At 47.9% G+C, this 12,436-nt stretch overlaps 1 protein-coding gene across 1 annotated transcript in view; it reads right to left on the bottom strand.

Annotated features, from left to right (window-relative positions):
* LOC144166540 (uncharacterized) overlaps positions 1-12,436 on the bottom strand; it is an 87,226-nt gene that overhangs the window by 37,076 nt on the left and 37,714 nt on the right. Inside the window, exons 3-4 of the mRNA XM_077696039.1 lie at positions 4,478-4,552; positions 202-237 (exon numbers count right to left, since the gene is read on the bottom strand). Of these exons, the coding sequence (XP_077552165.1) occupies positions 202-237; positions 4,478-4,552 (111 nt within the window). The remainder of the gene's footprint in view (positions 1-201; positions 238-4,477; positions 4,553-12,436) is intronic.

The raw sequence follows: 12,436 nt of genomic DNA, 5'->3' as shown, positions 1-12,436 counted from the left end.
GCTTAGTGGGGCCATAACGCAATTGTATCCGTAGAAAAAATACCCACAAGTTACTTTTTACGATTGCAGTTAATAAAATATCGAAGTAAAGAGAGAAAATATACAGATCAGAGAAAGAAAGGTACGAGATTACGCCACATAATTTGGAGTTACCAATAGCAGCTAGGTCTGTGTACTTTTTTGGAAGATAGAATGACTCACCGGAGGCACTGTTGTAGGCGGCACGGTTGTAATTTCCTAAAAAAAGTAGATAAATGGCCGAAGAGTAGTTATGCAAACAATCAGTCTACATAAAAAGACTTTTGTAACTGTAAGATTGAATCCGAAACATTAGCGCTTTTGGAAAATGGTGTTAATTTATACAACATCAATAACCTCAAACAATTCAAGACGCGATCACGTTAATTTCGAGATCGTGTTATTCAATAGAAAGTTGTCTGTGCAGGCAAAGAGCATATCATTTTTTTACAAGTGTAGTAGTTATATTGTCCAAAAGGTCGCTAAACGTCCAGTGGCCATTCAGTGGAGTTATTCAAAGTGCAAAAGTTCTTAATATCGTCCTCCTAGTAACTGCGCCGCAATGTATGTAATCAAATGATACGCAATGCAAGCTTCTCGTATGCAAAAATGAGACAAATAGCTTTCAGTGACGGTAATTTGATGAACAACCGGTGGAAGAGCATGGAACAAATTTGAGTAGGTACCTATATTAATGCCGTTAAAACAACCACTTATTTTGCCATTTTTTATTCAATGATCTGTAAGGGCGTTAACAGTGCCATAAACATTGCTTTGTGGGAAGGGCTATTCCAATTTTAGTTTTAAAAAGTAGTAGAATTTGCTTGTCAAGTACTATATAATTGTTGTGCATTGATGGTCAGATTGTTTGTTCCGTTGGCCACTGCAGTGCCCCACACTGAGGCTCCCATTCCAGCACCCGTTAAACAAAAATAGCACTGTGGCAAACGGTGTGTAGGACGGGTGACTTAGATGGCTGTTCTAAGCTGAGTGTTTCCTTCGATGGCTTTTTCGAGATTGTCAACCGAAGCTCGGTCCGCAGACACTAGCGTCAGCCCGGTGCGGTTAAGAATGGGTTTAACTTGTTTTACTCCGATTCCGGATGGACCGTTCCCGAAAGTTGATTTGAGCAGATTAATAGTTTCGGGGCCTGGATGAACACACGGAAGAAGAGGCTTAATGTGCAGAACGTGGTTTGGGTCAGTTGCAAAAGGCCTAATTTCTTTGTCTGGGTGGTGCTGCACAGGCTGAAGGGGAGGATAGAGTGATGGTTCGGGGACGCGTGCATTGCATGCAGAGTCCCTGGGGTTACGCAGAGCATCCGCGAAGGACTACCGGGACACAGGTGGTGGATTATGTGGGGCGACTTCTTCACGGCGACACTCAGCTAACTGAGATCGTAGCTCGTAAATCGTACCTTTAGCGTTGGCTTACTTCGTACGGAGAGACACGAACATTGTCTGCAAGTCGAAGAAGATGTCCATAATCTTTTCGCGCGCTGGGTGCAATATTTTGTTCCTGCCATCACTGGAGAACATTTAGGAGCTGCTTCCCTTTATCACAGAGGAGGGAGGTATCTTCTCTCTTTCGATTGTCAATCCCTCAAAAGGACGCGTCGGCCGCACCACAGGGCTGGAAGCACGGACACTGTCACTTTGAGCATGATCCCGCGGGGGATTGCATCCCTCCACATCATGAAGACTACCTTGGGGATTGCCAGCTAGTAACGGCTCTTGATCTTCAACCTCTCATTGAGCGTCTCCTTTCGGACCGTTACCACAGTCTGCAAGGGATGCACGAGATGCTTGGCGGTGCCCGACGGGTGGTGGATCTTCCATTGTGTCCCTGAAGCGAGATCGCGTCAGGCGCTTCAAGAGAGAGAGAGAGAGAGAAATACTTTATTTATGGCCAGCAAGGAGTGGGAGGTCGGGATGCGCAGAGCCTCCACATCCCACCCACGTTCACGACGTCTTCGGGACTAGGCCCCGCCGGCGTCGGCGTGAGCGGTGCGCGAAAGGTACTTGGGAGTTCGTCCCTTTCCCCCCCGTCTGCGAGTCGCTCCGCTTCTGCCTGGCGAGAGCAGCCTCGAGCTGCTGGACGGCTAGAGTTTGTGCTTCAATGCAGGTTTCCCTGCGGGCTATACACGATGCTATAGACGATGCGGGCTATACAGAAACTTTTCGAGACTTGCCTTGCTAGAGACAGAAGGAGCGGGTGGCGAAACCCATTCGCGGAACTTAATGAATACCAGACGTATGAAGTTGGGTTTCTGAAGAAGATTGTGGATTTGTTTCTTTATTTTATTCACTCGCACGCAGCTTCCCGGGAAATTATCGGACATTCCATGTATCTTAATTTAATCGAACGAAACAAGGCCAAAATAGATAGGTTCTATTCGCTTGTGTAGCGCGCATGTCGGCAACCGTTTTGCCCCGTTAGCAACGGGGGCGCGCAGGCAGCAGCAGGGCGGCGCACGCATGAGGCCGACCCCTGAGCTCACAACATTGCCTCGACGTTAACTGCTGTTTTATGCAGGGTCCTTCAACCTACCTGTCGCAAGGCACGAGTGAAGTCGTCGGCAAAGACTAACTGATTGCCAGCTGCCGTGCTTTGGTATCGGCCACATATTGCTCAGCTTTCGGCGAACGCTACCACTTCGGCTGTTGGGCCATTCGCCGATAGATATCGCTAGTGTCGCTAACAGTGCAGTCGCTGTTACGACTCTACGGTACTGAAGTATCTAAAACGGCTTGCACGCGAACCTCACAATTTCTTCTGAAAATTTATTTGGATTTTGTACTGAGTGACTTTGCTGTGGGAAATGTGGGGGCGCACCTGTGTCTATATTAATAGTCGCTGGCACCTGCGCCGCAGGGTGTGAATTTCGTGCGTCCTGCCGCTTTTCGCAACCGCGGCTCCATTCTCCGGCGGTGATGAGGCGTTATCTAGGACAAGTCGAGCATTACCAGACAACGTCACTACTATTATTCATGTCTGTTGCCGCCACGGCCGAGAATTGGGTGGTACTGGCGCATACAACGGATGCCGCGACCTGTTTTTTTTTTCTGCGAAATGTTGATACACAATGGGTACTGGCATGGAGGTTTTCAGTTTTGCCAAGAAAAGAAATCGCCCGCTAAACGTTTATGCGAATACCATCTATACATATACTATAAAATATATCTTTAAACAGTGTGCATAGACATGCAGACTCCTCCAGAAAATGTAATGCCGTTGCGCCCTTGAGCCCAAGGAAGCGGGTTAGATTCCCTGCCGTGGCGGCCTCTATTCAGATGGATAAGAGAAGGGAAAACGCCGGTGTGTTGAAGATTTCGGCGCAGTTAAAGATCTCCCCGTCGTCATCATTGACCCGGAGCCCGGCACTACGGCGCGCATTATAGCCTATGTAGTGCTGGCATGTGAAACCAGATGATCATTGAATCAATCAAATCGATCCTTCTGGCATTTATTTGCGGAAGCTACGTAAATGGCAAAGTATCACTGTCTAACTTTTTAAGATAGTGGGTAACATTTACAAAATTTTTGATTTGTTTACGTGAGCAAAGAATAAAAAATATTTGTGGGTACGAGTTTGCGAAGCTTCTACTTTTGATGAAGTTTGATATGACCAGCACTTTGACTTGGGAACAGCATTTCTACTAATTCTTTAACATAATCTTTTTTTTAGTGTAAAACTTCTAAATAGGTTTTTGCGCCCAGCTTCACTGACTTCATGTCGTGAACTCCCATGTTAACAGCGAAGCTGCTTGGCGTTCCCCAACGGCGAGGGTCAGATTCGTAGCGCTTCTCAAAGCCCGCAGATCGATTCACGTTCGCTCCCATTTGAGCGCCGCATCTCGCTGGCGCTCCCGACGGGTGGCTTCTTCTACCGAAAAGCGGGCGAGTTTACCCTTTTCCTAACATTCGAGGAACCACCGCCAGGAACACTCCTCTATATATGCGTGCTCCTCCGACCCGCGTGATGAGAGAGGGCTCCCCATCTGGCCGACTAGCCTCCTCCTATCAATGACCCCCACCCTCCGCTTTCGGCCCATGCTTTCACCCGCGCCTTGGCTCCGCCCACCTGCGGTTGGCTCCCGCTCCCTCTTTCCACACTACGTTGCACGTAGTGCCCCCCTATGCTGCAGGTTTGCGTGGCGCTTGCTGTCTTTCTCGCTAGGTTGTGCCCTCTCCACTTCGCTGCACCCACGTTACCACGCCTCGTCCCATTAAAGCCTCGACCAAGAACAGCTTCGCTGTTACTATGCACTAACTTCATGCCTGAAATTTTTATTTACGCTCATGCAGACCAGTTTGCTCATGTTAGCACGAAAAAGGTGCTAGACATTGTCTCAGACGGGAAAGTATCTTTATTGGTCTCGCACTAGTTATTACTCGTCATATTAACGGCAACCGCAACGCTGCCCAAAATTTAGCTAGAAACAGTGTAGTCACTTACCGTGTCATTGCAAATTTTCCATGCTGTACTACTAAAATCTGCCCATCCAAGCGTTGCGTTGAGGACTGTATCGATCTTGAAGACAAAATTGTACACACTTTAATTAGTAAGATTTATACCTTTTGCTTCCCATGAAGTTTTCAAAATGTTCGGTAGCCTGACCGTGCGCCATGACTCGTTGCAAGCGTCAGGTCAACGCAATTTCTATCTTAGGTAAAAATCCCACTGCATCGATTTGAAAATATATGAAGTCGCACTTCACCCTATGACGACAGCAGCACTGCTGTGGTGTTCAGTCATCAGTGCCGGTTATGCAAAAGATATTCGTTAAAAAAAAATGTAGTGTTTTACACTTAAAGGAGCCACGAAGAGAAAATACAACGCCGTTTAATTTGAAATAACTAGGATTCAGTATCTCACTCAGCTCCATTGCAGCCACAAAAGATGTTTTTTAACGAAAAAAAGCAAGTATTTGAACCTTTCAAATTTTGCGCCGCATTGACGTATTATGAGCAAGAATGACGTCATAGGGGCCAACAAAAAAATTTAATTTTCAGTGCGTTAACTGCACGTTAGCATTCATGTGATGCTGTCAAATGGAACTAGAGGCCCCATTACAGACGTACAGTCATGTTTCGTCGCGAAAGGTCAGTTAGGCGGCCGCCAATAGCACAAATAAGGTTCCGTGACGTCACAGACAAGTTGGGGGAAATTGGCTAGGGCGTAGCGACTGCTTCACACGTTTTCTTTCATATTTCCGTTATTTGTTCGAAGATTGCGATGACATTGGTATCATTGTTATGGGGGCTAAGCCGGCTTTTTATTAATCCCAACTTGTATTTTGTCTTCATGGGTCCTTTAAAGCACACATGACGATTATATTGTGATGCCATTGACCTCACTAGGACGCACAGGTAATTTCAGAGAAATTCCTGCTCTTTGTTAGTGCTAGTTATTAAGAAGAGACAGCCAAAAAACTTTCTAAAGCCGCACTGGTTGAGAGCATGAAGTGATAATTAGGGAACAGTATGCATTAAACAAATATAGGTTATGTTAGTGTCAAGTCACAAGAAGAAATTTGCACAAGAAAACGAGGCTGGGAGCCCTAGCGAAGAGATTGCGAGCAAGAGGACTGAGCTCTGAGCCCAGTCTGTACTCAAGAAGGAAACTCCTGAATAACATCGTAGCCCGGGGAAGTTATCTAGGATTAGTCGTTGCTTGGTACAAATAAATGCTACCTAATTGCCAGTGATGATAACCAGTTCCGGCGCAAAGGAAGATTTCACTGAAAACTAAACAGGGATCCTTCATTGTAGCAGAACCTGGCAACTATGGTGCTACATTAGTCGGTGACACGTGGGAACTGAGTGGTCGTGGTCAGCTCTGCAGCAAAGAATGAAGGGGCGGCCAGATTATCAACACAGAAGAATATGATCAAATGATATGTATTAAAATAGGCCACCCCTAGCACATGATCCACGCAGTATTTGAAAACTAACCATAATCAAACTTACTTCTAGACAAGTTCCCCTTCAGCAGTTCGCCCGAAAAATCTTCGTGGGGAACTCCTATGTCTCACACTTTTACCCCCATTTACCCCCGAAAATGGGCTTTTCAGTAGCAGCAGCAGCAGCAGCAGCAACAGTAGTAGTAGTAGTAGTAGTAGTATTAGTAGTAGTAGTAGTATTGTATTTTTAAGGCGGTTTAGCCTTGCATAAACTGCAAGAAATTTCAACTTTTAAGCGACACCATATCTAAAAAAGATACATCAACAACAACTATTCATCCCTTATTCCTGTCGAGTGCAAAAATATCATCAGGTGACAAGACACTTCTGTAAAATCCAATGGCCCCTAGGAAGAATAATGTCATCCGGTGTAGCATGGGACATTCCTAGTTTCTGTCGATCACGAAGCATGTCCGTGCGCTGGAAGTTGTTTTCAGAACAGTTCACATTAAAGAGATCAATGTCACCAGGGACACTGCATGAGGGGCACAAAGGTGATGACGCCATGTTGACCCTGTATAGCCAAGCTGGTGTACGCGCTGGGACACTTCTTACTCGTTGGAGCAGACAGGATTTGGCTTTTTTGGGCTCTTTTTCTGGGCAGGTTGATTGGTTGGACACTACAGCTGCCCAATTAAAGTTAGTGCGAGGGTCTTGTACTGTAGCCGTTGGAAGGTGCACCGTGGTTTCACCATTCTAGTAGATCATAAGGACTTCCTCGCTAAGCTGTCAGCCTGTTCGTTTCGCGCTACCCCGACTTGCGACGGGATCCACTGGAATTTCACGGTGAAACATTAATGTCTGAGACGCTTGACAATATGTTAATATCGCTGACATGGCTTTTCTACAGTTTTACTCTGCTGCAACAGCTGAAGAGCTGATTTTAAATAGCTCAATATTGCGACGGCTCTCGCTTCCAGTGATGACAGTTATCGCTGCGCAGCTAATGGCAGTACATTTATTCCGGTAGATGAAACCGTAGGCTGCACCATGGCAGCCAACGAAATAATACTGAGTATGACGAGACCTGAACACAGGAGCTATACAGGACCGTATACACACTCCCTGTATAGCTCCTGTGTGAAGCAATTTTTGGCATATTGTGACAGAAGCCTCTCGGCGAGATTAGAAGGAAGCAATGCCGTGGGGTGTTCTGATTCGTAGATGATTTTCTAAATGTCGTTAAATGCGAACCTGATAACCTGGAAACACAAGTGTGTGAATTTGCGGACCCTGTTTCGAGAATGTCTGCATCTCCTTGGACTAACGTAAAAACGCGTGGTGGTGGGGCAATTAACAAGGTCCTAAAAGGCACTTCGAGCGCACTAAATTAACAAACGCAATCTCTAGATTGGGTCGTAAGCGTTATCTGTGCTAAGTATAACATTTTTACTTGCAGCGGAAAGCACACATTTTCGTTGCAAAGTTCGTTGCCAGGTTCCCACCCTATACTGCGTGTTTTTGGGCTCCGCCATCTTCCGGCATGTACGTCATCAATTATCCCGCGTACGTAACGAAGCAGAAATCTTGCTTTGGGACGACTTTTCTCGCATTTCCGACGAAGAGGAGCCTCATCTGTTCAGCGTCGACTGGTCGCAGCAGTGTTTTTGGTTAATTAGCGCTTCATGCAGCAGTCTTAATGATATCGAGTTCGTCCATATGTATCCTTTTACTCTATTATCACGCTTCCAGTTAAGCAGCGTTGGCCAGGCCGACATGACGACGACACAACGGCGATGCGGACTTCCGAGTTGGCGCACCGCGTTGTCACACGACGCCCACGCTGACACGAGAACGTCCGTTGATCGAAACGTCGCGTGGTGTGCATGGCTCACTGACCGAAGACGCCGACAATACCGATCGGCGGAACGCTCGTCGGGAATTGATCGTGAAGTGGAAACTACGCCCAGGCAACATTCGTGCAGCAATGAATGCGGCTCTCTTGTATTAGTTCCTAGAGTATAATAAAAATTTTAAGGTCCATGAAGTTTATACGACTCAACACTAGCGCTAATGCGATCCGTATTTCGACTTACGACGCTTCGGTTGTCCTCTTTGGCGAGAATTCGTTTCCCGGAGTTGCCAACTGCATATTCGTGTGCGACCAGCAACCCTTGCAGAAAATATAACCTCAGTTAATTAAGAACAGGACAGGAATTACGGACTGTTTATTAGGTAAGAAAGAATTATTATCAACCAAAGTTTTTTGCGTAAAGTATAAAACAGAAACAGGGCGAGCACAATTCCCGCAGGGCGAAATCGCAATCACAGCCGAAACAGTGATGTTGCTGGAGATCAGCTACGGTGGGGCCTAATGGAACCTTACTGCACGCGTCTTGTATAAGAAATGTTCAGTTAACCAGCCATGAGCCTTTGAAATCAAGCGGAAAACACTGATATGACCGAAATAGTGTGTCGTGATCTAGTATGCAGGTTGTTTCGGCGCAACCGCCCACTGCGTCGTGGCGCAGTGGGCTAAATTCTCGCGCTCGCTCGGGCAACGTCGCGATTTAAATTTCGGCAAGGTTTTTTTTTTTGTCCGATAGTTTAAGCAGCGCGGTTGTTTAAGTGGCATCGTATTCGCGAATCCAGGGGAAAACGTTTTTGTTGAACTGTGGAACTACAATATAAATTGATCAGTTAAGCCAATGGAATGCGGCCGTGGAATGCGGCCGAGCAGCACAACAGCCTGGGTGGTGGTGGTGGCCCGAAAAATGGCGCATACCCACTTAGGGGGATTGGCCAAGAAGAGTTATGTTTTCATTAGAATAAATCAAGCGAGGCAAAATAAGGGAGCAGAACTGGGTGTTCTCTAGCGCGTGGCTCGTCGTGCTTGTCGAGGCCACGCGCTGGTGACGCTGGCACAGCGGTCCATGGTGATGATAGTGGGCGCCTGCTGTAGGTTACGAAGTGCCGCTACAGGGATCCCCCCCCCCCCCCCTAGCGCGGAGCGCGACAAAAGAAAAGAAGAACGGGAACAACTAACTACCAAGGAAAGCTATGCACAGGGTGTGTCCGCGGTCAGAGTTCCTTATGTAGTCCAACCCTTGTCATAATTGTCGCGCATCCAACATTCTCTAACTCTCTCTACAAATAAACCATCCTGAAGCAGTTTGGCGTTCTGTTTCCACAGCTCCCAACTGAAATTTGACTTTTGTTTTCTTTCAGAACCCATCGACAACGTAACCAGGCAATGGTCGCTGAATGACTGTGGTTATACATAATAATTATGACATACTGGTACAAGCTCTGACGACACGTATTTGGGGTCCAGACGCGCATGGCTAGACCCCTGAAACTGCGTGAAAGCCAGGGTCCCTGCACCACTCAGAATACTGTTCGCGTCGTGTAGGCCCTGCTCAGCGATCCGCGCCTCTAGGAACTCCGCACTTGCATCTGCTGGCGCGTTCGGATTGGCCCTGTCACAAGTACGATATACACAATTAAAATCGCCCATTACTATAATGCTTCTTTCGCATTCAAAATCTTTGTCAGTTCAGCGAAGAAGTCCCTGCGGCACTTAGCCTTTGTTGGGTCATACACACAAATCGCTCTGAACTCTTTGTCTCCCAACAAAAAATCACACACGACAAAGCGCCCCAATGTACAAGAGACCACATATTGAACTATCATGTTAACAGACTTACGCAACAATAGAGAACAGCCCGCGGAATTCCCTACCGCGTGACTCACGCACACTCCGAACCGATCACAAAAAATTTGCACCATGCTATCTGTCGCTCTTTCACTTTCAATTTTTGTTTCCTGCAGAGCCACCAAATCAAGATCTCTTTTGAGCAAGAGGCGTCGCACTTGGTATTGCCGACGCCTATTGGCTAAACCTCTTACGTTGAGGGTGGCTACGCGTAATTTGGATCTGACGTAGTGGCGTCAAAAAGGAACAGAAACATTGGGTGAGGAGCATGGTACACCGGGACCCCCCTCACTCACAGTGGGCGCCTGCTGTCGATTACGAAGTGCCGCTACAGCATGATGTGTTCAATTTAAACTCGTGCCTTGTATATAGAAAAAGGCAATTGCACTTTCAGAAAGAAATACTCATGTGTGTATTTTGTGAAATTGGTATGTCTTTATATATAGTTTACATAGTTTCCTTCCATTCACTTAAATAAGACAACAGGTGGGCTTGGGGCCCTCCCCAAGCCAACCCATAGGGCTGCGGCTGGCGACCAAACCCTCTACATATCAGAATTGGCAGCACTGAGCACGTAAAAAAATGAATGAAGAGCCTTTATAGATAGAAAAGGGCCACCAGGCCATCAAGGCAAAAAGCGAGGGTGAAATGTTTGTTTTGTGCAGTCAAATGCAGGGTCGTACAAAGGGGCAGGCGCCGTCCCAAAGCTCACACTGCTCTTCCAAAACCACTCGTACTTGTCTATTTGATAAACACAGTGTTGCGTAGAAGTTTCCAGGAAAGTAGTTGGGGCGGAGGGAAGGTGGAGGAAGGGGAATTGATTGCACGACGCACCCTAAGGAAGTCCCGTACCGTGCAACACTTCGGCTGTTTTTTGGTTCAAGTGATAAATGTTTACAACCGATCTGAATAACGGAATAGAATATTACTAATTGCTGTGTACGCGCATGTAGGCGTCACCACAACACGACCGAGCTCGACATTGCCGCCAACGAGCGGCCATACATTAGCAACCTCTAGGGCCGTATTCTGAGTCCCTCCTCCGCTCCATTTGCTCCATCCACTCGACTGAGGGGAGGATTTCGCAATGCTTATGTATGGGGAAATCGATTTCAAGGATCTCCTCCACTGGAGGCTCGAGTGGAGGAGGGACTTGGAATGTCAGGGATAAACTGAGGTTGCTAAGGAACGCATAAACGTGCTCACCTAACAAATTTTGAGGCGATTCTTGGGTCATTCGCTCACATATTTCAGATTCCCATGACCGACACAAGTCGTCGCCGCGTACGCGCGGTGACCGGGTCGTTCTTTTTTCCCGGGATCTTTCGACGTGGAGTGGAAGTGTAATAGTCGTGCCCCATACGTTCCGTCAGCTTTTGCAGCCGTAAGCGGACTGCAGGATTTATAGGTAAAATGACAAAAAAATAAAGCGCTGCAAAACAGAATGAAGAAAGTCAGATGGACCCCTCCAAAAGCGATGCTGAGGCTGTTCGAAGTACACTACTGCGGCGCAGAACATCGCAGCAGCAGACGACTCCCGCAGCCGGATGTTCTTGCAGACGTTGCCGAGAGGTGAGCATCATGGGCAGTCACTTCGCGCGGTGCGGGAAAGTGGACGAAACGAGTGAGAATCACGGCGCGGGTGAAAATGTCATGTTTTGATTTGCAAGGTCTCCACTAATACTCATCGCTTTAACAAAATTCTGGAAGGAGGTCATTGGTTTACCTTAAATTGCGAACACGCACGTGTCGGACTCGGCAAAACTACTTTCAGGGCCTCTTTGAACTAGACTGTACTAGAGAAGACTTTATTGAAACAAATTCAGCAGTGGGCGGGAGCCGGGTTACGGCTCCATTTCGACGTGGCCTGGCGTCGCGCCTTCTGCGACTCTACTCGGGACTAGCCCGTTTTGCCGAGCCCGTGCCTTTCGAGCGCGGCGAAGACCTGCTGGATGGCTCATGACTGGTCTGTCTTGCTTGTAGATTCGATGGCTTAGTGGGGTTCCACCGCATACTCTTCGAAGCTCGCGCCGTCTGGGTACGCCGTACTGTTCGACGGGAAACTTGGCTTTAGCGCGTCTTCTCTCTTGGTTGTGCTACGGGTGCCCGTTCGTTGAGATGGGGCTCAGCCGCATGTGTTCGCGCACCGTCTCGTCGAGTTTCTGGATGTGTCTCCCTGTGACCCGGTAGTCGTAGCACAGGGTCTCGAGGATGCTTCTGCCCCTCTTGGTCGCTGCCAGCTGCTCTCGCTGCGCTTCCAGTTGCATCTCGATGATCTCGTCCACCGTGTTGTGGACGTCCAACTGCAACAGCCTCTCGGTGTTCGTAGACTCGCGCAGTCCCAATGCCTTCTTGTACATTATACGGATCATGGCGTCGATCTTATCCATGTCGGTCTGCGTCCACGTGTGGTACTCTGCCATGTACGCGACTTGGCTGATCACGAAGGACTGCACCAGCGTTGTAAGCCCTTCCTCACGCATGCCCACCTTCTTGGTCGACACGCGCTGGATCAGCCGCAGGGTACTCGCCTTCATGGTTGCCAGATTCTTCAGCAGCTTGTCTTTGCTACCGTTTCTGCTGATCAGCATGCCCAGCACTCTAATCTCCGGAACCTCAGCAATTATCTGGCCCATTTTCCTGATGAGCTCTACGCTATCGCTCGCGACTCCCTCGGGGGCGCCGGCTGCCACTACGCCTCGCGCGGCGAATACAACAGGACGACGGAATTGAACGGCGAACACTGCAGGCCCGTTCCGTCCAGCTGTTCTTCGATGGCTGCGACCCGCTGTCATTC

The sequence above is a fragment of the Haemaphysalis longicornis genome, unplaced genomic scaffold (genome assembly GCF_048455015.1).
Source record: "Haemaphysalis longicornis isolate Haplotype H1 unplaced genomic scaffold, Haemaphysalis longicornis Haplotype H1 scaffold_18, whole genome shotgun sequence".
Classification (NCBI taxonomy): Eukaryota; Metazoa; Arthropoda; class Arachnida; order Ixodida; family Ixodidae; genus Haemaphysalis; species Haemaphysalis longicornis.
Note: the sequence above shows the minus strand (reverse complement) of the source record. Positions and strands in the feature narration are given on the sequence as shown.